The sequence below is a fragment of the Ambystoma mexicanum genome, chromosome 10, assembly GCF_040938575.1.
Source record: "Ambystoma mexicanum isolate Mex_15411 chromosome 10, UKY_AmexF1_1, whole genome shotgun sequence".
In the NCBI taxonomy this organism is placed as follows: Eukaryota; Metazoa; Chordata; class Amphibia; order Caudata; family Ambystomatidae; genus Ambystoma; species Ambystoma mexicanum.
In genome coordinates this window covers 1,523,164,734-1,523,189,530 of record NC_090932.1, presented here as the reverse complement: position 1 = coordinate 1,523,189,530, position 24,797 = coordinate 1,523,164,734, and the positions used below count along the sequence as shown (strand labels likewise).

The 24,797-nt window shown below is 47.2% G+C and overlaps 1 protein-coding gene across 5 annotated transcripts in view; it reads left to right on the top strand.

Annotated features, from left to right (window-relative positions):
* NCOR2 (nuclear receptor corepressor 2) overlaps positions 1 to 24,797 on the top strand; it is a 2,813,293-nt gene that overhangs the window by 1,257,721 nt on the left and 1,530,775 nt on the right. For all 5 annotated transcript variants that reach the window (XM_069619703.1, XM_069619702.1, XM_069619704.1 and 2 more), the window contains exon 11: positions 14,249 to 14,342. In XM_069619703.1, the coding sequence (XP_069475804.1) occupies positions 14,249 to 14,342 (94 nt within the window). The remainder of the gene's footprint in view (positions 1 to 14,248; positions 14,343 to 24,797) is intronic.

Here is a 24,797-nt window from a genome sequence, read left to right as displayed (position 1 = left end):
GGTTGAAAAATAATGGGTACTCTCCACTCATTTCTGATAGTTTGGGGAACAGCTCGTGCAAGTACTTTGATGCTGTAAACAAACAAGTCAGGGTTGACTGGGATACCTCTCACTGCCACATTACTCGCCATGGCATGTATCACTAGCATTGCTCTTAGGGAACACATTGCAGGTATGGCGCAGACAGTGCCTCTGTCTGTAAATGAAATTGTCATGTTCAATTTGCTAAGCAGGTACCTACCAACAAGTTGAAAGGAGAACTCTGAGTATAGGAGGGGGCCCGTATGACCTTCCTTCCCACCTTGATGTCTAGTTCTTTTGTGTAAGGAACCGTTAAAACAGCTCCTGAGAACCCCTGCGTGTCGAGAGTCTTTCCTGATAGTGGGAAGTCACCTTCGCTGATGCCCGACTTCTGCGCTCCTGAGCCCTTCATAGAGATGAATTGTTTGTTCCCTATCTCTGCCCCCACCAACGGTTCCTCTTCTGGATGTAGGGTCATTGACAGGACTGAACACGAAAGTGCTTTCTGTGGACTGTCCTAGTCGGAGTAGGTATCCATCCCAGGGAATGAAAAAGGGTTTCCCCCCTACTACTGTAGATCCTTGAAATGAGGACGCTGCACCGTTGGGTGCAGTGCCGAAAGCGTGTCTGTTCTCTGCTGGCTGTTCAGCCCAAACTGATGCTATTCTTGCCTGGGTCATGTTAGAGGCGCATCCCTCATCCGCTGTCTGCTCTAGTGGTGACCCTGTCTTGCGTCCTCTGCCTGTCGCCTTTGTGTAATTTCCTTTTCTCTCTCTTTGATACTCCTACAATAGTGGACTATAATGCTTGGGCCACCCCTTTGCTTCCACCCCAGCTATCTTTTCAAGTGCTTTTTGCACTTCTTTGGGGAGCCCTCTTTTGACTATAAAATCAAATAGTGAGGTTCATTGAACCCAGTCGCTGCCCATGTCTGCTCTCCATATCTCTTGGACACTAAGAATGTACTGCGCAACATCTTCCTCATCCCCCATTGTGCACTGCATTGATTGTAGATCTGGGGTATCTGGGAACGTGCGTCACAGCGCATCCGATACTCGTGCCCTAATCTTATTGAAGGATGCACCATCATGAGCTTGTTACTTAACGTTACTCCCGCCTGGTGCCCAGCTTTAATCCACACGGTCTCTGCTTGGTCTCCTACTGCTGCTACAAACTCTTGATGTCCCTTATTGCTAAGGGTACCCCAGCTGTGTTTTTTTTTTTCTTTCAAATGCATAGATCCATTTCCCTGCCCCCGCCGTGAGTTGTTGGAGCGCCTTGAGGAGGTTATTTTTGTTCTTTTGTGCCTAGGGTACATAGTGCAGTCGCCCTGCACCCTTGTGTATCAGGAGCATTTGCAGCTTTATCTTTCCTTTCCCATCCTTAGGTGCATTTCCCTTTTTCCGTGCTTACGCTATTCTGCGAAACCTTTCCCTTAATCTTCGTCCCATAGACTCTCTAATCTCAGAGTGGTCTGGGGTGCCTGTTCGGCCCCTCCATCTACTTCTTCAGTGTCATCAAATTCACTCCAATATTTCTCGTCCCCTCTTCGGGACCCTACATGCTCGTATCCCAAACTATCGGTTTCCCCGTCCCGCTCTACTTGGACAGTTTTTATAGGCACACTGTCTATTCTAAATAGGAAGTCATCCGACTTCCACGTGTCCCCGGGTGGCTGTTGGGGTGCCCCCGCGGGCAATATTGGTGTCTCTCCCACCCTAGTTGCTTCACATACTGCCCGTAACCTGGCCAATTCAGTATGTGTTGATGCCATCGCTACCTCTAGGTCTATCGCACTCGCCCCGGTGTGGGCAGTAACCTCTGAGGTGAGACATATGGCAGGGGTGGGGCAGTGCTGCGTGTGGCCACCATGGTACCAGCCGATGCATATGTCAGATTGGTATATGCTTCTGCTGGGCGCTTTGCTAGTGGCGATATCCCCTTTTTAGTCCCCTCTTTCTTTCCACCCTCTCCTGCGCCAGTCTCCTTGTTACTTACTGTCCAGTGTCGCCCCTTCGAATCTTCGAACATTTTACAGAGGTTTAATACTTCCCTCCTATTTTGTAACGGTCATCCCTTATACTTTTCTGTCAGGAAGGTAGACATTTGTCAGAGGATCCTTGCTCTGGCCAGGAATGGGGCATTCCCTCCCCTTTAGTCTGTCACCCATTGCTTGTGGTACTTTTTAATTTACTCACAATGCAAGGGCAAAGCCTTACACATATGGTCTAAGGGAGTGTCTGTCCCCATGGTGGCATCTGGCGTGTCTCTTGTGTTGAGGCTACGCCTATTCTTTTGCGCCACAGTCAAAACAGAAAATCGTTCCACATGTGTAAAGCAAATACAGTTCCGTTTTGTCCTTCGTACTTGTCAATACTGTCAATGAACTCACAGAAAAATCATTATTTCACTTTTCCCCCACCCACTATTCGCCAATAGAGCTTCTTCGCACACCCCCTACACACTCCCCTGATGCGCTCATACACGCATACCATACATGCCCCTCCTGGGCCTCCTCTGTACACTTTAAAGTACACCAACAAAACAAATTTAAAAAACAATCTAAAACAATAACCACTACTTTTCCTGGCTTTCTAATTATACGGAGCTGCTATAGTTTCTCCTTATTTTTCTCCCACACTGGTCGAGAAGGTGCATGTGGCACCACCTCCCACCTCACTCTTGGGGTGGGGGGCTTCCATATTCCTTTTTCCTTATCCTTAATATCCGTAAAGTGAATAAAACCGTTCAAACTGCTCCACACACCCAACCCTACTTTACCTGTTGCAGGCTATACTCACGTGTTCATGTTCTCCCGAAAGCTTCTGTTCACAGGGATCCACAACAGGCCTATGCCTCTCCTTTGGGGGCCGCACCCCGCTCCAACGAGCAGGCGGGATTCTGCAGAGACAGCACCCACAAAGCCACTCAGCAACACGTTCTGGGACTGGTCACCATAGGTGGGCACGGCCCTTTCAGAGAGGCCGCCTGGATACCTCCGCAGGTACGGGGGTGATGGAATCACCTTGCTAGGGTCACCAAATGAAGGCAAGTCCCTTTTTACGCATACTGCAGAGTGAATACACCCCTCTAAGAAAATAGGCCGGGAGATAGTGTTGCAAGGATAACAAGGTTTAATAATACAGAATACAAATTTCAGCAAAGGACTCTGATGCTCGAGAATGTTCTGGTTAGTCTGTGAGCAAGCAGAAGCTTAAAAAGCTGTGTGGTGTCCTCATACAGTAAAAAACAGTGCCACTGATTGGTAAGACCATATACATGGGGCTGTTCCATAGGGGATGCCAGGCTACTTACTATTGGTTGGTTTCATCGCCGTCTATCAAACTCCGCGTGGGTCAGCGGGGCTCAGCCTGTTGTCTGGTGACGGTCGGGTCGCTCGTAAAATACAATGTTACATTTATACTAACCCTTCAAGCTCACGCACACATTCTGAGCTTCGTTGATACCGCACCTCCCACACCCAAGGTCGCCACCCTGGGTTTTGATCTACAATTAATCCCTCCCTGTACATCGTGTTTCAAAGGATGTGTTTTATGCTGGGTGGTGAAACAGTTGCATAAGCTTAGATCTTTTATGGGCACTTGGTTTGTGCTAGGACAGGGGGGGGTCACATACTTATCATAGAATTCAGGGGTCCGGGGGTCGGGTCAGTGGTGTGGGGTTGGCTTTGGGCTGGCTGGGTGGGGATTAGAGGCCTGCTGCCGCCTTAGTGGTGAAGAATGGGCGATGTCTCACACTCTTGCAGGGCGCATTCTTCTGAATGATACTAACTGTTTGCAACAGTGAAGGGACATGGGGGAGGGTAGTGGACTTCCGTGAGCACTGGCGGCACAGATTAATTCTGCCTTAATAATGATGGAGCTCAGCTGGTGCAGTGCGGTCATGCAAGCCTGTGCTTTCGTCATGAATACAAAATGGCGTTTCTTTCTGTGTGTCTCCTAATGCCATTCATCTACTGTTCACGTTATATTGCTTGTGGTACAGAGTTTCATAGTGCAGTTCTCTCCCCCCTTATACACTACACTGTCTCATAGGGGATTTGCCTTACCTGAAAGTGCTTAGGGAGCTGGGGGATATACTCATTTCTACCCTAACAAGTGTTAGAAGAGGTTTTGAAATGGTTCTATTTAAACATGTTCACACACTGGCCGTTAAGCAGTAATGTTATATATGCAAACTGTGTTGCTTTAGATAGAAGCAATCATAGTACTGTGTGTGTATATGTATGTATATGTATATATATGTACATATATATGTATATATATATATATATGCGAAAGCAAACAAAGACCGCAGAGTCTTGTTTTCTTATCCTTGAAGCTGCACTCCATCCAATTTCGAAATCCAATAGCATCCAGCATTAGTTGCCCAACGAGGAATTCAATCGTAGAGAACCAACAGCAGTAAACTGCACCGCAAAGGTTTGCATTAAAAAGTTCAGCTTTATTAAGAAATATAGCAGTAAAAAGCGGCTTCCCAGTAGCAAAAGGAGGCTAACTGACATGTTTCGCCACACTCCTGTGGCTTGCTCACAGTATATATATATATATATATGTAACTGGTTATGGAAATTAATGCTTGTGTGAACTGTGTTAGTGAGATTAATGTACGCAGGTAAAATCTTGTTACTGATCAGTCATTTTTGTACCTATAACATTGTAGGGATTTCCTTGGTATAAAACTGGAGACCACAGTTGAAGTGATATTTAATTCTTTCAATTTTGAATCCACTGTCTGTTTTGCTTACTCGGTTTGTGGGATGGGGTGGAAAGGTATATCAAGGGGATGAAACCAGTTGTGCCGCTGAAGATTCATGGCTGATCTCAAATATGCACATAGGCAAGATTAAACAAATCCTTCCATGCATCCTTCTCATTCACTATTAATATGATCTGTCGTGATTGAGAGTAATCCTAGTTCCCGACCTATGTGGAGGCTTGCATCCTCCTCCTCTTTACTGGATGTAGTGTAGAATGCCACCATAGAGGAAATAAAATCAATGAGTATTTTGAAATCAACGTAGGCACAGTAGAATTGCACACTATACTATTAGAAGCCTTCAAATGCTATGGTCACTCTATAGCTTTATCTACTACTTGTGGATCACTCAAAGCTATCAGAGCGTCACTTGTATCAGTTGAATCTGGAATACAATTATTAGAGCAACAGCAAGCTGCTGATCCCACATGGGGGGAAACCACCACATGATCAGTCCTTGCTCTTAAGGCCAGTTTTGTTAATCTTTTCAACAGATACCAATAGCAGCTTCAAAGAATATTATCAATCCCTATAGTCCAGCCATGATGCAGTTGATCCCACAGAGATCTCTTGCTATTTGTAGAACTCACTTCTTTCCAGACTATCGGAAGATGAAAAACCTCCTTAGATTCCCCATTCTTCAGAGAGGAGATATTGACAGCCATAAAAGGTCTTCCAATGTGTAAAGTTCCAGGCTCTGACGGTCTCTAATGTCCCTTGCATTTTAGAAGTCCGGAAGCTATCATGACAAACTGATAACTGAACTGGCACCTTGTGGGAAGCTAAAATTACACTTATTAATTAGCCTCATAAGGACTCTGCATCCATTGCTTCCTTTTGCCCGTCATCTCTGAATAATACAAATACAAAAATGTATGCCAAAGTTATAGTTGCTATGCTGTTACCCCATTTCTCCAGCATGGGGTCTGGCATGGATTCACATGCTCATGAATATTCCCTGTCGTCGGGCTGCGAATCCTCGGTAAAGAAAAAATCAGTATCAGTTTCGTTTCTGATCTGTCTTTCTTAGTAGTAACCAATCACTGCTCTCTGGGTCATACTGCCCCCAGCCAATGACTGCCCTCTCCCTAAGCCCCGCCTCTGGCAGCCATCCTCAGATTTTTACCGCACGCTCAAGTGTTGAGTCCTCGAGCTTTAGCTCTGGAGTTTTTGCTGCTTTGTAGCGCTTTTTCAGGAGATGTTCTCATTTTTTCGGTTTAATCGAGCCTCAAGCTCCACCGTTTCTACTTCCGATAATGGGGACCCGTTTCGGAATTCTTCTTCGCCCCTCAAGGGTGAAGTTTTCGTTGAGTTTACGCTTCTTGGAGGATTCCGTAAGATCTGCGGCCTACCTCAAAGGACATGGCCCAGGACAAGGAAAACTCGACGCCCGGATCCAAGCTGTTCAGGTGCTGCCCTGGATGCGGATTACAAAACGTTTTCAAGGAGGACAAGCATTCACGATGTCTCTACTGCCTTCATGAGGACAAGACGCACGTGGAGAAGGACTGTGCGTTCTGCAAGAACCTTTCGGAACGGACCAAACAAGATCGTCGTTCCCGCCTCGCCGCCTGGCTGGAGAAGGGCACAGCAGGTGAGAAGGCGAAGAAAAAGTCTGAGCGGGCTTCTAAGTCCTGTGAGGGTGCCCTGGCGACGGGGGCCCAACAGAAGGCCAAGCTCCGCGGGCACCGGGAGCGCCGAAAGGTCAGGCTCTTCGGCTGCCAGGCAGGGCGCGACTTCCCTGGCACGTTCAACCACGAGCCAGCGCCCCCTGGTTGATCTCGAAGGGACCCGAAGGGGAGCGAGGCGCTGACCCTCCCCCCCAAGGTGAAGGCCCAGGACGCACCTAAGGTGGTGAGGGCTTTGATCCAGCTGGCAAAGGCCTCCATCAAAGTGGTCGCTGCGACCCTGGCAAAGCCGGCTGAGTCTACGCCAGTGGAAACGGCCTCTGGGCCCAGAGTATCCCTGCCACCACGGAGGGAATCCTTTTTCCAGCCCATCGTTAAGACCCCCACGAAATCCCCGGCGGAAAAAGAGGGGGGGGGGGCGGTGGCCATTACAGACTCGGAATCAGCCTCTGAGGAGGATCTGGTGGAAACCGGTAAGGGCCTCAACGACAGGTTCATAGGCCTCAACGAGAAGTTCGAGAAGGTTCGATCCCAGGGACGGACCCCGCTGATATGATCGAAGATAGCGACGATGGCGACGAAGAGGGCCCAGTGGAGTGGCCATCCTGTCCGTCGCAGCCATTACCCGAGCCCCAGGATAGCTTGGCGGCCATTTTGTTGGCCATCCAATCCTTATGTACTGAGATAAGGACGAGATTACCACGGACCCCGACGGAGGATCCAGAACCAGGCCCGTCGGGAAGCCCTCCGAACAAGCGGAGGAGAGTCTACCCCGCTCCTCCCTTCGTGCCCGCGAGACCTGTGGACCCCTCATCCCCCTCCCCAGACCCCAGAGAGGATACGGAGACGGATACAGCGATGGGGACGGACAATGACGGCGGCGATGACACAACGGACATCCCGTCATCACCCACCCGACGACATTGGCTCCTTTCACGCCATGATAACTAGGGCATCCGAGCTCTTCCAGCTCTGCCCTGAAGAACAGAAAAAGGAAGGGTTTCTTTACGAACGATGAGAGGCCAAGAGGAAGACGGTCCTCGCGGTGCCGTTGCTTGATGACATCTGGGACGAGGGGCTGGCTATCCTCAAGAACCCTTCCACGACACCCGCCAAGAGGGACAGGTACGAGAAGAAGTACCAAGTCCCCGATGCCACCCCCTTGTGCCTCAGTGCCCAGCCCACGCCGGGGTTTGGCATGGATTCACATGCGAACCCTCCCGCCTACCCCTCTGCGGCTCTTCACTTGGTCATACTGCCACTTTTCGTGCTACCAAATCTGAGGATGGCTGCCAGAGGCGGGGCTTAGGGAGAGGGCAGTCATTGGCTGGGGGCAGTATGACCCAGAGATCAGTGATTGGTTACTACTAAGAAAGACAGATCAGAAACGAAACTGATATTGATTTTTTCTTTATCAAGGATTCCCAGCCTGACGACGGGGTATATTCATGAGCATGCAAATCCATGCCAGACCCATGCTGGAGAACAACAGTTACAGGTAAGTAACTTGTTCCATGCTAAACCTCTTTTGCCCTGTTCAAGCCAGGTTCATTCCAACAGATCCAGGTCTCTAAATGTATGCAGACTCTTTGGTATAATATCCCATATAGATCCAATTGTACAGGATGTTGCCACATAGGACATAGAAAAGCACTTAATTCGGTCTCCTGGCACTTTCTATTTGCATGCTTCAACAATTTAATTTTGGGCCATATATGTCAAACTGTGTTAAACTGCTCTATTCCTCCTCCATATCCAGCATACTGACCAAAGCTCTACTTTCTGATGTAATCAGATTGAGTTTGTCCCCTTCCTGCATTATTTGCATTTTTGAGTGGAGCGAGCCATTTACTGGAAACATCAAGGCGAAACGCACAGCTTTAGGACTAGCCAGATGCCCAGGCCTCGGGAAATGATTTTGCTATATGGGGATGATCTATTGCTTCATATATGAAACCTGCACATTAACCTCCCACCATGATGGAAAACATTGAGAAATGTAGTTCTTGCTCAAGGTCTCGGCAGGATAGTTCAGGGGCAACATACTCGCCTTGTAAGCAAGACGACACAGAGCACCACAGGTTCGATCCCCGGGTCCGTGCTTAGAAACCTATGGTTATTAAGCAAGTTATAAATAACCTATCATATCATAAGGTTTAAAGAGAACTAGACTAAATCAGAGCTGTTTCCCATTACAGATGTTACTACCTAAACAAATCAACTATGGGGAGTCCGATGGATCCCTACTACTAGTATTCTTTATCTTGGTATCAGAGCTACCAAAGACCAAAAAACACAAAATCCTTTACACTTGCATATCTATATATTTGCACAAAGCATAAATTAGTTTTCAAAAATTGATTAGCAGAGTTTGCAAATTACATTGTTCTTGATTAGCAAACCAGCTTATTTGATTAGCAATTTGTTTTTATATTTTTAATGCCGCCAGAAGTTATTCGTACCCAAGACACAAAATGAGCAACAATACAGCACTTTTGTGTACCTCTGAAGTAAGCTTTCAGTGAGATGAGTGTCTGTGAAATGTAAAGGTTAGCTGCATTAATTAACACAAATAGATATGATAAGGCTCTGAATACAGTTGCTGACCCATCATTTGCTGTGTGAGGAGAACTTCAGAAGTTTAATAAATCAGAAAGTTCACAATATTAAAGGAAAGTCATAGCCTGAGACCAGGTGCGTAGTATGGTGTTGTGGCAGACAGTTTAATTGTCATATTCAGGTGGACAAGATGGCCCTTGCCTGTCATTTTGCCTGCCTGCCCATTGCCCGTCAACTGTTATCAATATATATATATAGTTTTAAATACCACGTTCGGGGAGGGCAGGGCGGCTAACGGTACTCAAGCCTGAGCCAGTGAGGCCCAAGCGCAGCATTCCAGCCCTGTGCACCCAGGAAAGCAATATTTATTGTTATAAGCACTCCAAGCTGCCATTTGGGGTGTTGATGCTTTTTTTGTTTTTAAGGTAACTAGATTTTTTGCAATTAATGCTTCCCTTTAAAAGAAATAACACTGCAATTGGAAATGACTATTTCCAGAACCTGGAGGTGCGCAAGCTAGTGGGTAGCGGGGGTCGCGTTATGACTCTCCAGTTGAGACTTGGTCTGGGGCACCACCTCCAAGGATGGGGTGAAGGCTGGGTAGATGCGCAGCGGTACAAGCATGAAATTAGGGTGGCTACTTGCTGATTCTGCTTGTGTTCCTGGCTTTGGGATTGGCCAGCTCTTTCCCGCAGGTGCTGATGTATAATGCAATCATAATCATAAAGCAAAGGGACCTCTGGAGGCTAACTACAGTGTATGGTATTGCAGTAGATCTGTAGATGTACAGACAGATGGAACTTCATCACTACTTTGTGCAAACATTTAATTAGCTTTGTGAATTCATTATGTAAGAGAAAAGAACGTAGGAGACAGAGCAAACTGGCTGAAATATTGTAATGTGTGCCAACTCACTTTCGGGCTCGCTGGTATAAAGCAACAGGGGGATGAGATAGAATGTGAAGGAGTTTGGGATCCGCTCATGGATTGAGCACCAGTTGCACAGATGCATGCAACCAGCAAATCGCAGAAGTAGGTTTTCGTTCAAAAGCATTTACCCCAGTGATCATGTACATTTTCAAAAGTGCTCACTCAAACCTGGTCCCTCATGCACTATCCCTAATTGGTCGACTGACAAGGAGCTCCATGTGTCAGGATAGAAAGAGGCGGGACAATGTCATTGATATAAAATGTATATCCGCTTCCTGTCACCTCAGGCGGAGCTCCTCTGCAACGTCATCAACCGCATCACTCACCAAAACCCGAGATTGACAGTCCCCATCTGCGGAGTTCACTTGCTCTCAGCGCTCGACCAAGCAAAAATGTCATCTTCTGCTCCCATCTTTATATAGATTGTATAGGAAAAAGATATCAAAAATATTTTAACATCCTCCTACTTATAAAAATATACATTTGATATAAAATTGATATCATTTTTTATATCTTTTTTATAACAAATTTATATTAAGTTTATATCAAAGCATATCAACAGCGGGTGGGACTAAGACCAGAAACGGGGGGCGTGGCCACCTGTCAAAATCTTGATGGGGACACACAGGGGGGGTCTCTCTATTACTTGTTCTGCCTCTATAAGTCATGCTCTCCTCTTTGTAGGGGAGGCATGGTATCGCAAGTAGGGCACTGACACAATAGGTACAATGTGTAAAACCTTTATTGAAGTTTCTGGGGTTGGAAAAACTCCTACTTTTCCTTATAACTAAAATGGGAGTAGTCTCGACCATCAAACGATAAACAAAACAGTCCTAGTGGAGTCCATCAAGTCAAAATGGCCTATGCTAACAAAACCTAATGCCTGCCCCATCACTTGTACAAAAGAGTATATAAAGGAGAAATGTATGTTAATGAAAAGTCAATGTTCAAAAGAATAAATGTGGCTGAGATCAGCTCTCCTCACACAATAAACAGTTGCAAAACGTGGATCAAGGCACATCTGGCCTTCAACGTTAAAGTCTCTCTTTCCAGACTTCCAAATAATAAAATGTTCACGTAGGCCCCCCCTCTGTCGGGCTCAGACCTCTCCAAAACACAGTTCACGTGTGTCCCTCTCTGTCGTGCTGACACCTTTCACAACAACGTTCACATCGGTTGCCCTCTGTTGGGCTCAGACCTCTTCAGAACAAAGTTCAGCAAAACTTGCAAGGGGGCTCCCTTCCCCAAGTGTATTAGACTTCGGGTCTCCGTCAGCCGGTCTCCCTCAGCCGGGCTCAGACCGCTTTCAGATGTTGAAGACTTTCAAATGTGCGTGGCTTTCTCTACAGATCTCTGCAGGACCACTTTGACTAAAGGTTCAAGATTCAACTTTCACTCTCCCCTTCTCTAGGAGGTAATTTTGCTTACTTCGCTTTTGCAGTTCATTCGCTTTATCATGACAAACAATGCACCTTTCACTGAGACTTTCGAGTGGGCTACTTCCTTTCGCCAGACCACTCTGTTACTCAGTATCACTGACTTCACAGCTGTCCTTACTTCAAAGTTCATTCATAGGTCTGCATTTCTTCAGGTCTCATCCACACGCGTGCAACCTTCACTTGCGATAAAATGTTGCCACTTCAAACTTTCTTTAACACACACTGGTCTCTCAGGTCGCTTACCAACTAACCGGCTGTGTGCACTTCTTTCTTGGTTTTACGATTTCCAATTCATGAGTCAAATTTAGTTCCATAGGCTTGGCCTCGCCTCCCCCACTCTGCCATTCACCCGGGAGAGTCATTAGCATCCTTGAACCACAATGCAGCCTTCTGATGTGGGATCCAGCCTTCTCCGTGTGTCTTTCGTGGCCTGTTGGAGGCAACGACCTCCAGTAGGGGAACTCCTGTGGTTTTGGACCCGCTGCTCTCGTCCCTTGGTCCGTCGCTTTGCTCCAGTAGGTTTGCTTTCGCCCCGGAAGTTCTGCTCGTGTTCCGCCTTGCTCAGAGTGTGTTTCTAGGGTCTGCCTTTTATCCGTGTGAGGAGAGATAATTGGTATTGGGTGTATGCACTTAAAGTCAAGTGCTTGACCCGATTAACTGGGCATGTCCGGTGCGATACTTGTTACTCTGTCACCCTCTTCCTCTGCCCAGTGTTTGTGTATAAAGGGGTTGGGGGAGTTAGGACCTCAGAGAATCCTAAAAAATAGGATGGGTTACATGAATGAAAAAGGGGGGAATACTGCGTCTCGCCATCTGCTACCTCACCCCCAATCCCCAAAGACCCCTCACCCGGGTATCCCCCCCCAGCACTGGTCCACCCCCAGGGTATGGATCCAAAGGCGATGGTTGTGCCCTGGCCACCTAGTAGAGACTAGCGGGTGAGAAACCCTCTGGTTTCCCTCACCCCAAACCCTTTGACATCTTCTCATATGCTCTATGCTCCCTCTGCCACATCCTGCAACCATGCATTACAAAATGAGTCCCATTCTCTACACATCCATATTCATACTCTGTCATGCCATGTCTTTATGCATGTTCTCCATTCAGATGGTCCAGCTATGCAAACCCTGTCCCCCACATTCTACTCTCCCAGCCATGCACTGTACATGTTAACCACTGCTCTACACATCCTTGATAACACTGTACAACCTTCGACATGATCAGCAGATGCTGAAAAACAATCTGTGCATGCTCTGCCACTCCCTGTGCACCATCCACATATGCACTCACCCTTGCACCACATGTCACACTCAGTGAAGACTCGGCCATCGCCTACAGAAGCACGAACGCACACCATGCATTGCATTTACGCAGCCTCTCTGCACACGTTCAGCCCACACTGCGCAAGCCACAGTCTGCACACACCCCTACAGTGTCCTGTACTGCTTCATCTTTAGCCATAGTCTGCACAGTATGACTTTTCATTGAGAATCACCTGCAATACAATGTACACAATCTCCTTGCATGCCATCAACAACTACACTACACTCCGTCTTCCACTTTCAGGTGTGCTCTACACATATCCTGAATCCTTGCAAACCTGGTCCACATGCTACCACACAGACACCCAGCCGCGCTATGCACGTGCCCAACCCTAGGCACCGTGCTTACAGTCAACTCCCTCTGCAGTCTGCAACTCTGTGTCACTCAGTGCACCCAGCCTCCTCTGTACGTCCCACACTATTTTCCTCTGTACTTCAGAGGTAAAGTGGTGAGCTTGGGTACTCACTGCAGATCTTTGGGAATGAGGACATACCCACAAAGGGAGGGAAGCTAAAGGAGAGCTGTGCAGGGAGGGTATTCAGTTGTGACCAGTGTTTAGGCAGCTTGGGGGATACACGTTGCTCGTCACGTCACTCTGCACATCTCTTCCAGTGGTGGCACTTAAATGGTTTGGTGGTACGCATCCTCGTTCCTGAAAAGGAGGGAAACGGTGCTTTTTGAAGTGTAATACACAGAGGTTTGCCTCTGTGAAATCATGATATAGGGTTGTTTTTTGTGCATATTTCTTTTAAGGCTTATCTTTTATTAATGGGCTGGGGCGAACACCAGTGTAAAATGGAGCATTCTAATGGCCCCTTTCCCTGACAAGTCAAAGCTCACTGGGAAGGGGTCAATAGCATTCCAAAGTCCCTCATTCTGCGTAAAGACCACAGTAAATGGCTGCACCAAATAAGCATGATTTTTCTTCTAGCTAGATTGCAATGTGCCAGGGTTGACATGAAAACAGTGAGGTAATAATGCATACACACTCCCACCTTTTTATTCACACAATGCTTGTTTGAAACAATTCTATGAGTGAAGAGAAGTCGGGCAATACACAGATGTCTGGTTGTCTTGTGCGGCTTAGAAAATGTCAAGCATCAGGGTGTTGTAATTGTTTTACGCACTCCTTGATTTGAGGAAAAGGGGATGTTTAAAATGAATGTTGAAAACAAGGAACGGGGGTGTTTTAAAAAATTTGGAGACGAGCATGGGTACAACTTTAGACTGAGTGCCACCAGTGGGGCATCACCCCTGAGCGCAAGCAGTGCACAGTTGCATAAGCTGGGACTCTGCAGCACCTGGCAATCCTAAGCATTGGTAAATGGAAGGAGCCTCCCTGGCGAGCTGCAGAATCTCAGAAAGGAGTGGCAAGTAGCCAATGGCATCGGGACTGCTGGATATTTCGTAATAATTAAATTCCGTATCATATGAATTGCAACCTTTGAATCTGAAACACTGGGGCGCCTTCTCTCCTTTGAGCCCCTCTACTCTGCCTTTTCTTGGTATGGGCTATGTAAATCTAAAGCATGACCCGCATGTGTTTTAATATCCCCTCTCCTTTCTCAGTAGGGTGGGGCAAAGAGGAGGCAGTCTCTCCCTGTCTGCAGCTCGCAGCGAACACGAAGTCTCCGAAATTATTGACGGACTCTCTGAACAGGAGGCAAGTACCCTTTGCAACATTCACTATGGTGTTCCCTCATTTTCTCTACTGTGGCTGTGAATGGATTGTAGAGTGCCAATTTCAGTAATGCAAGAATTGCAACAATGCAGTACACCAGTGGGCTAGCTCAGTAGGTTATTGCACTTGCTTCAGGTAAATGTGTGACACGTATGACTAGAAGACTAACCCTTTTATTCTTCCAGGATAAAATAAGTACCATTAAGTTGGATTATTTTTATCGTCGATTTGAGACATCATATAGTAGTAGTATTGCTCGTTTTCAGACTACTGTACACACCTGGGCTGATATTAATTTATTTTATTCTTGTAGCAAGGTTTGCTGCTGGCAATTTGGATAGCTTTTCTGAGCCAGTCAGACCAGCGAGAAGAAATACACTCGCATGTATGAAGAAGCAATTGTTATAACGATATACATGCATGGCAGCCAGTGGTGTAATACAAAAGGTGGGTGCCCGCTGCGAGCCATGCTCAGTGGCACCCCGCCCCAAGCTTGGCAACAAAGCACCAGCTAGGCCACACTCCAGACCACCACACATGTGCAATACACATGATCCACACATGTGCAATACACATGATGATCATGCTGCTGCATGCGCACGCCACGCACTGCACTAGGTGGAAGATGTGTTTTAATCAAACCTTAAATCTTTCACCTAGCGTAGAAACAAGCGTGCTTTACCTGGCTCTGGGCACCCAAATGTACGCCAGCTGTGTGTGTGGCCAATAATATTACGCACAGTACTGATGCCACAAACAAACTGTTCATGCTGGCTCTGTCAGTATATGCCAGTATTTCCATGTACGAACATGGTCTTGTTGACTTTGCCCTTAATGCCAGTAAAAATCAACTGCCACAGGAAGATCACATGATATTGCTGGCTGCACAAATTCTTACCCAACTCCTGCACCATGTAAAAATGCTCTTCCAGTTGACTTTGCCCTCAGCTACAGTAAAACATGCAATGCTACAGTAAGGAAACATTTCCTTGTGTGGATGCACAAATGCCTCCACGTGTGAACACACATCAATATGGTCTTGCCCCTCACGTGTGTAAACAAAATACCACGCCACATAAAATAGCCAGTATGCCTTCCTCCTTGCGCTATAATTGGAATTCATTATTTTCTCCCACATATTCATCATCTTTGATATCCCTATCTCATCACAGCTGTTCTCTGTTAACATTTCCACCACCATGGGGCTCTGCTCGGCTGTACGTTGGCTCCGTCCAACACCTCTACGGACAGGTAATGACATTTGGGCCAGTGTGTATAGCAGCGCTGTGCCCCATGACCTCTGTTCCTTTTTCCCGCGCACGCTGTTTGCCAATCTAGAACTCGCTCGTCGAATTAAATATTTTTCTCCGACGCCATACTCTGTCAAAGGCCCCTGGATTTGAGCCGTGTGCAGATTGTGGCCGACAGATGCTGGTATCGGATCTGCCCAGATCTGTTTATACTTCTTAGATCTGGACCTCGACACCCAGGACTGCGGGTTGTGCCAGTCCATGGACCCGAAAGCCCTTTTTGAGAGGGCGGAAAAGTTATTTACCATGATCCACAAGGCCAAGGGTGAGGCTCCGCATTCTCGGTCGAAGTCACACACCCCGGATTGACGCTCCAAAGAACGGGTAGCTCTGCACAAGTAGGAGGAGAAGAAGAGGAAGAAGGATGATCGGAAGAGGTCCATCTTCCTCTTCAAAGAAGAAGAGTCACCGCTCCAGGGATTAGCTTAAGCGTCAAAGAGCGAGTCTTTTTCCCGCCCAATCCTCCACGCCAGAGGAATGGAATAGTTTCCACCTGAAGATATTGGACATCATCGGCAAGGCGCTCAGGACCTCTGACCTTGGCGCCTCTCTGAACAGGAGGCAAGTACCCTTTGCACCTGGCACTCTGACCTTGGCGCCTGTGGCACAGACAATGGCACCATCAGCTTTGGGTACTGCGCCGCAGGGTCCCACTGCATTTGTTGAAGGGGACCAATCCCGTATGGCTAACGGCTCAGGCCTGGTCTGAAAAGATGCCGGGGCAACTCTGTGCCGACAGGCCCCGTGACCTCGGCACCAGCGACATCTTAGTCGGTGCCAATCGGCGCTGTGGATACAGTAGCTCTGTGGAAATATGCCCCACTGCCTATGGATGCTTTTATATCAAAGATGTATGACCTCTATGATGATGAGGGTGACCAGGTCCCTTTTGGGCTGGAACCTATGTGCTCTAGGGAAGTGAGGGATTTCCCAAAGTAATTTTGTGCTGACACTGTGTATGTGCTGACACTGGCTGAGGACCTGCAAGGAGGCAGCAGTCTTTAGATATCCCTGGAGACTACTTTCTTGCCAGCTCCCACACCGGAAAAGCCCCAAGCTGCTTTCCAGAACTTGATGGGTAAGGCGGATGGTACTCTGGGATGATCGACTGGATCCAGTTTCAAGGTTATATGAACTTTGTGACACTCTGGATGAGGCGCTCAAGAAAGACAGTACTGCCCTTCAATGAGGCGGTGGAAGCACCAGTACTAGAGATGTTGGAGAAGCCTGCCTCTGTCCCAGCTGTGGACAGAGACATGGCAAAGAAACACCATCCTGACCTGTCACTCAGTATTTCTCTCCTCCCGTGCTTCACCAGAGAGCTTGATGGTCCAGGCCGCTATGGCTCGCCTGAACAGCTCTACCTTCCCTTTTCCTCTAAGGCTGATGTCGCCCTCCAGAAGGTCCTGTGCCAGAACCGTCCGCCAAGTCCATGGGGCTTGCCGTGCAACAGCTCTCCACACAACCATCATCATAGGGCAGGGATTTTTAAACCTTCACTGCCTTTGTCCAGAGAGGCTGTGATCAATCTGCCTCGGGAAGAGGAAGATGCTTCCTGAGAGGTGGGGGAAGAGGTGCCCAGAGGGGTGGTGTTGCCTGCTGAGGCTACTGTCCCCACTGCCAAACCTCAGTGATGTGTTAACACAAGTATCCGGTGGGTGGGTAAGGGGGGCGGAGGGGTTCCCCTTGTTCAGCATGGAATGGTTGAAAAGCACATCTACTGCTTGGGCACGACCTGGTTATTGCCTCCCGTTTCTACAGCGCCCCCCTGGACCGCACTCCTCTGGCTACCCCCTTGTCTCCGTACCTCGACCTCCTGGAAGAGGTACATCAGCTTCTCTCGAAAAGCGTAATAGAGCTGGTTCCATACTCATAACGAGGAAGGGAGTGGCACTTTAACTATTTTCTGGTACTGAAGAACGACAGAGGCTTGCGTCCCATTCTGGATCTGCGGCTGCTGAACTTGTTCTTGCACAAGGACAAGTTCAAGATGTTACTCTAGCCCAGATTCTGCAAGCCCTCTTAGGTTTCCCTGGACCTTCAGGATACCTACTTTCATGTGCCGATTCATTGAAAGCACGGGAAGTACCTGAGATTCAGTGGGCCAACACCTTTACCAGTTCAAGGTCCTGCTGTTTGGTCTTTCCTCTGCACCCAGTGTTTTCACCCAGCTACTGGCAGTGGTAGCGCCTCGCATCAGGAAGTGACGATATTCATGTCTTTCCCTACCTGGACGACCGGCTCGTACAAGCTCGCTTCCCAGTTCTAGTGTCGGAGCACCTACTCTGCACATGCACTAAACAATTCTCAGGTTTCGCCGTCCAAGGCTCTCTGATTCATTGGGGCAGTGTAAGGAAGGCATGGTATCAAACAGTGAAGACAGACACAAGTGATCGCATTCAAGGGTGTTTATTGAAGTTCAATGAGTTGGATGAACACCTATCTAAGCCTAAATCTAAGGATGAAGCAAGCTGCAACCATCAAAGTAAAAATAACAGTTCTAGTGGAGTCTTGTCAAAATAAAAGGGGCCTATACTAATACACTTATTGCCTATCCTTCTAAATACAAATGGTGTGGGAAAACTATGTATGTAAAGGAAAAGTGTTCAAAAAAACAATTGTCAGGACAGCTGGATAATTGGCTTCCCTTCCCCACGTTTTCAGCACAGGGCTAGCTGGCACTCTCAAGCTTAGCACAGACTCTAGCTTCTCCAGCACGAGGATGCAGTTCAAGATACAAATATCTAGGCCTTCTGTGCTAAAGTCTCTTTCCCTTCAAAGTCTCTTATTCGCAGAATGCCTGGCGTAACAAACAATCATAGTTCTCTTCAAGATTTCCTCTTTCACAAAATCTTTTGGGTGTACTGTTCACTTTACTCGCATCTTTCATTATATGCACCAAGGTTCATCTCTGTGTACAATGTTACCGCTTGTAACCTTTGCTTCAACACAGTCCGGTCTGGTGTCGGTTTCCCCAGATCACCAGCTGTGTTGATTTCTTTGATTCTAGAGCCAAGGACGATACCGTGGCTGGCAGCTGTTCCTCCCCGACTCGGTCTGTCCTGTTGGAGGGCTCCCAGGTATCTTTGACACACAATGCAGGATTCTTTAGTCGTATTTCCTTGTTTAATGCAAATGGCCTTGAAGTCCTCTGGAGGATAACACTTTCTCGCTGAAAGGGTCAAGAGCCTGTCCCTCCTCTATTTCCCATCTCAGTTTCCTGTATTTCTCCTCTGACTCAGCTGCTGCCTGGAAAATACTTCTCTGTGGGCATTGCCTCGCTCAGAGTGGGCTCACGTGTTCCGCCTTTTATCCGTGCAGGGGAGCTTATTGGAAGTCGAGTGTGAGTTGTCAAAAGTAATTGCCTGACTTTACCTAACCAAAGTAGTGGGGCATGTCGGGTGCATTACTCGGGTATGAGTTTGTTTTCTCCCAGAGTGGGCTGTCTGTGTGAAAGTGTTTGTGTAGGGAAGAGGGTGAGGGGTAACGGTCCCAGGTATCCTACCTGGTAGGATGGGGTGATGGTGTTACAGAGCGGGGCGGGGGATACCGCGTTAGCCATCAGATGCCCCACTCTCTGAAGACCCCTCACCCAGGTGATCCTCCCGCACTGGTCTGGATCCAAAGGCGGTGGCCGTGCCCTGACCATCTGAGAGAGAGATCCCGGAGACTAGCGGGTGATACACCCTCTGGTTTCTCACAGCAGTTTTGGACACTTGCCTGGGCAGAGCTTTCCCCCCGAAGACTGAGTGGTGAGCATCTCTTAGATGGTCAATGCCCTACTGTCACAGGAACAAGTCCGTGCCTCGGCATTCCTGCACCTTCTGAGCCTCATGGCCACCTGCATCCTTGTGTTGCTGAAGGCGAGGCAGCGCATGAGATCGCTTCAGTGGCATCTCCATTGTCAATGGTTGCAGTTCCAGGACCACATGTCGGACCTTCTGCAGGTCTCAAACCAGGTAGTTCATGGTCTCGTTTGGTGGGCTGTGCGAGACAACTAGCTGAGGTGCGTTGTTGTTTCGTTAACCTTAGCCCCATGTGACAGCGGTCACAGACACATCTCTGATTGGCTGGGGCACTCACGCATCAGACGTAACTATGCACGGTCTTTGGTCTCCCGTGGAGTCTCTGGAAAACATCAACTTACTAGAGTTGAGGGCGATTAGGCTGGCCCTGGCCTATCCTCCCCTCAGTGAAACGCAAGGCTGTGCTGATTATGACGCACAACACACAGTGGCCATGCACTCTGTCAACAAACGAGGTGGAGTGAGGTCCTTGCCTCTGTGCAGAGAAGCAATGCGACCGTGGTTCTGGGCTCTGGAGAACAGTATCTCTCTGAGGGTAGAACATCTGGCCAGATGAGAGAATAGCACACTGGATACCTTGAGCAGACAGACTTCGGCCTATCATGAGTGGGAGCTCTGTCAGGAAATTCTGGAGGAGATTTTCTCCTGTTGGAGCGCCTCAGGTGGCCCTCTTCGCTTCTGGTGTCAACAGGAAGTGCGAGTTGTTCTTCTCCAGGGATTTCTTTCATCAGGGAATGGCTGATGGTCAAGTGGACTTTTCACCTCCTTTATGCATTCCCACTGATATGTCGTTCCACTGGTTCTCAAGAGGTTGTTACTGTTCAGGATCCTCATGGTTCGGATCTCCCCATACTGGGCACGGAGAACGTGACATTTGGAGTTGCTGGACAAGTTCATCTTCCCTCCCCATTTCCTTTTTAGGAGAGTTGACTTCCTTTCCCAGTCGGAGGGGTGGGTCTGCCACCCGAACCACAGCAGCCTGAACCTTCATGCTTGGCTACTGAGAGGCTGAGATGCAAGGAGTGAGACTTGTCTGACAACGTTCTTGATGTGCTCCTTTCAGCTTGGAGGCCTGCTACGAAATCCATTTATGCCTGCAGGTCGTGAAACTGTTCTATTTGGTGCAGGGAGAGGGACCTGGATCCTTTATCCTGTCCTCTGTCCCCTGTGTTGGATTTTCTGCTTTCCTTGGCACAGTCAGGCCAGCATATTGGCACTGTGAAGGAATTCCTTACCACTATTTTTGTTCAAGAGGTTCCCAGAACAGGGCTTGTTTTTCACATTCCCCACTATTATTATAATTGTTATTTTATAGCGCGCTTGATCTTGGAGACCAGTTTCTAAGCACAAGACTGGGATTCAAACCTATGTTATGCATTGTCGTGAATCCAAGACAAACGTGTTGCCCCTTAGCGATCCTCCCTGCCTTTTATTATGGAGTTCCTGCGGGGGTTGTGTAACCAGTTTCCACCGTGCTAGTTTATGGTTCTGCCATGGGATTTGAATGTAGTTTTAACGTTCCTTATGGGTGCTCAATCCGAGCCTCCTTCATTCATGTTCTGTTAGATTACTCACCCTTAGGGTGATTTTCCTGGTTGCCATCACTTCTGCGAGACTGGCGAGTGAGCTCCAGGTGTTGTCTGTTTACTCCCGGATTTGTTTTTTTCCCAAAGAGAAGGTGAGTTTGAGAATGCGATCCTCCTTTCTGCCGATGCTGGTCTCGGGTTTACTTCTCTCTCGAAAGATCTATCTTCCTGTGTTTTTTACTCCACTTCACCCTTCCAAGGCAGAGGAATGATTCCATTGGCTGGACCTGGTACGGACCCTTACGCTCTGTCTCTCGTATTAGAGAAGCTATGTTATGTTATGTTAATGGTTCTTATACCGGGCACTGCTGCATGGTTTCTTGGCACTTGACCAACTTTTTACTGGTTACGCTGGTGCTCGTGCTGGCAGGGCTATGACCAAACGTGCCCTGTCCAGTTGGATCATTCTCTGCATTTCAGAATACTACAATCTGGCTGAGGATGTGCCTGAGGATCTCTGAGCTCCTTTTACCAGAGGAGTGGCGGCCATAGAGTCTCTGTCCTGGATATTTGCCCGGTGGCAACATGGGTATCTTTGCACACAGTTTTGAAGCATTACTGCTGGGTTCGGGTGATTACGTTGAATCTATTTGGTCGTAAGAAAATTGGTCGAAGTGGTTTTCTTGATAGGTTGATTTAGCAGACCCCCTGCAGCACTCATGCCCCCCCCCGCAGCTTAACACCCCTATAATAATAATTTTCCTAAACCCACTACCCACATATATGTGGCAAAATTCATCAATAGATCTGCAACAAATTCTCCTGCGACCAAATAGGCTGCGCAGTAATCTGCCACTCCCTTACTATTTGGATTCCCCTGCGGGCTAGGATGCCCGGTTTGGTAGGGCAGTCCTCCAGAGTTTTCTGCTTTAGGTGGTGTTGCTTCCTTCCCCTTCCAGGTTCATGTACTGTTTTAGGAGTCTATCATAGATGAAGACTCTGTGGGAGGAAAGAATCCATTAGAAGAACAAATTACTTATCTCTTGGTAATGTTCTTTCTAATGGATGTTGCTCCCACGGATTTCTCATCGCCCTCCCTAACTGCGCCTCTTGCTGGAAGCTAGTAGTACACCATTGGTTCCACGGTCCCTCCGCTTCAGAGTGCTGGGTAAAAAGGGTGGAATTGTGGTAATGGGGCGTAGAGACGCTATATGTACGGGCCCCGATGTCCTATCCAGCGCGGGCGCATAGAGGCACAACACTGAGCCGGCGCAGAGCCGTGCTGCACCCCTGGTGGGGAAAAAGTTTCAGAGAACAGCTGCACTGGAATAGGAATATCATAAATTAGGAATCCGTGGAAGAAACATCCATTAGAAAGAACATTACAGATAGGTAAGTAATTTGTTGACCTCTCACCCCTCTATGTAATAAAATTCATGAAGTTGACTTTGCCCAGAAATTCCAGTAAAAAATGTAAGAAAACGTGCATGTTCCAATGACCTTTGCCTGTGCGCCAACTTCACCCACCAGTACTCACCCAGTGGTGGCTGGAATTGAAAAATAAATAATTTCGTTTTGAAGTCACTCTGACTTCACAAAGGATTGCCGTTATATTGAAAACACCAACGTAAATATTTTAGAGTGACATCAAGAAGAAATTGTTTATTTTTAAAGTCTGAGGAAGCCGCACTGTAGGGGTCCCTGCGACGCTAATAATGCCAAAATGCGCCATTCCATTCGGGAGATGCAAGTCCAGGCATGGTTTTATTTTATATTGTGGACTTTTTAGTGTCCGATTCTTCTTTCTAAACCCAGGACTACAAGTCCCAGAATGCAAAGTTAGTCATTTTTGCACACGGATCTCCTGACTGGAATATGGGGAATGTTGGTAAGCGTGGTCATACTGCAACCAAAGAGCAAAGCCAAAGGGGTACAATACATTAGAGATGTTAATGTAAGTCTAAACCTGAATTAATATGCAGTGAGCACAATCTTGAAAAAACGAATGACTCTTGACATGCTAGCTAGTGCAATCTTTTAACCACATTACGATTTTTTATTATTGTTTTTTTATTGTATTGCATTCTTATTCAGTGTTTCCCACTATTTCTTGGACCGTTCAAGCATTCTACCTAGTGGACTCAAATTCTGTTAGGTTGTAGGTATGGAAAATGTATTTACGCTTCAGAGGCAAATGTCACACGTTTAGGGGTAGAGGTAAACCACACCTTGTTCAGATGTTGTACTGTTTTAGAAAAATGTTGTTTGGCCAGCGTTTCTCTCAATGAAAGCTCACTCAAGCTTTAAGTCTACCAGACGTTTAAATATTGAAGCTGGAATCTTTTGAAGACCCTAGAACTTGCAAATGTTTGCACAATTAGTTTAGCATTTCAAATTGGTGTCCGGTCAAAGGATCGAAAACAAAAGGATCGAATGCAGTAGGGTCGAGTCAATAGGACCGAAAACAATAAGGTAGAATTTTTTTTTTTAATCTCTTTTTTGGCGGTTTCCATATAGGAAAAAAGTGTTTTTTACACGAAAAACAGGGGTTTGGGGGACCCCCCACCCCCTGAAAAAAAAAACATTTGACCCTTTCGTTTTTTCGGTCCTTTTGATTCGATCCTTTGACCTACAACCTTTCAAATTACTACCAATTGTTGCTGCAGTTCATCGGAAAGTGACGTTAGCCTGAGGAATCCTGGTGAAAATGGAATCTGTGCATTTTATCATGTACTCTGTCGCCTCTCTGCCTGCTGTAAATCTGTGTCCACAATTTTAAAAGGCTTATTTTAATGTTTCACACTCCTTCACAAACACTTCATGTTCTGAGCCTATGTCCTAGTCAATGGACGAAAGCACGTATTGAGAGCGGCAAAAACATGGACGTTTTTCTCTCATACTGGCAACCCCGTCACGCACGCACCGTGTTCAAGACAGCCTGCATCACCTAAAAAGCAGTCATAACAAAACACCACTCTACCTGGCTGAGAAGTTTGCCATCTTCGGAGGCCAGCACACTGCCATAAGCCACAACATCGCCAGACTAGAAACTTGGAATTGCAAGAGACGAATTGGCATTTTCACACTGTGGTAGAAGTCTGCAGAAAGGTTATCAGTGCAGATAAGACTGCACTTCAGGAAGGACCTGTAGACCCTATACTTCAGAGAACATCCAGCCAATCATTCCCCTCAACTCTGCATAGGTTAATGTGCGCTCTGTTCACGCTCTGCTAAATATTTAGTGTAGTGATGCATAGCGGGAAAGCATGTATGGGGAAGCAAAAACAAACCAGTTCCTTGTTATTCTGACATAGTTATTAGCTCAATTCAAACCAGGGATTCCCCATAAGATTGTGCAGCTGGCACGTTTGCACTTCATTGGAATGCTATGCATAAATATGATGCAATTATACCTTTTCTGCACAAACTGTAGAAACGACGGTCGATGAATTCCTTGATTTAATTTAAAAATAAAAAAGAATGTCACTTCTTTTAAAACCAACCAGTCTTTGATGTATGTGCGCTCAGCGTTTAGAAAAGATATTGTGAAAGTTGAAATGGCGCTGGCTTAAGTTCCGTGGGCTGAAATGCCACTGCCAGGTTCCAAACATGTTGCAGAAAAAAGGTGGTGGTGGCCTGAATGCAAGTTTTGCAGAACGTGTAAAAAGGAGCAAATCGTTACAATGGTACATAGGCAGGCATTTCTATCTAACAAGTATGTGCTGGCTCCTGTCTGAGGAGCTGCAGAGTAAGCAGAACAATGCTGGGGGAAGGGCGGGAGATCTCATCTCCCAA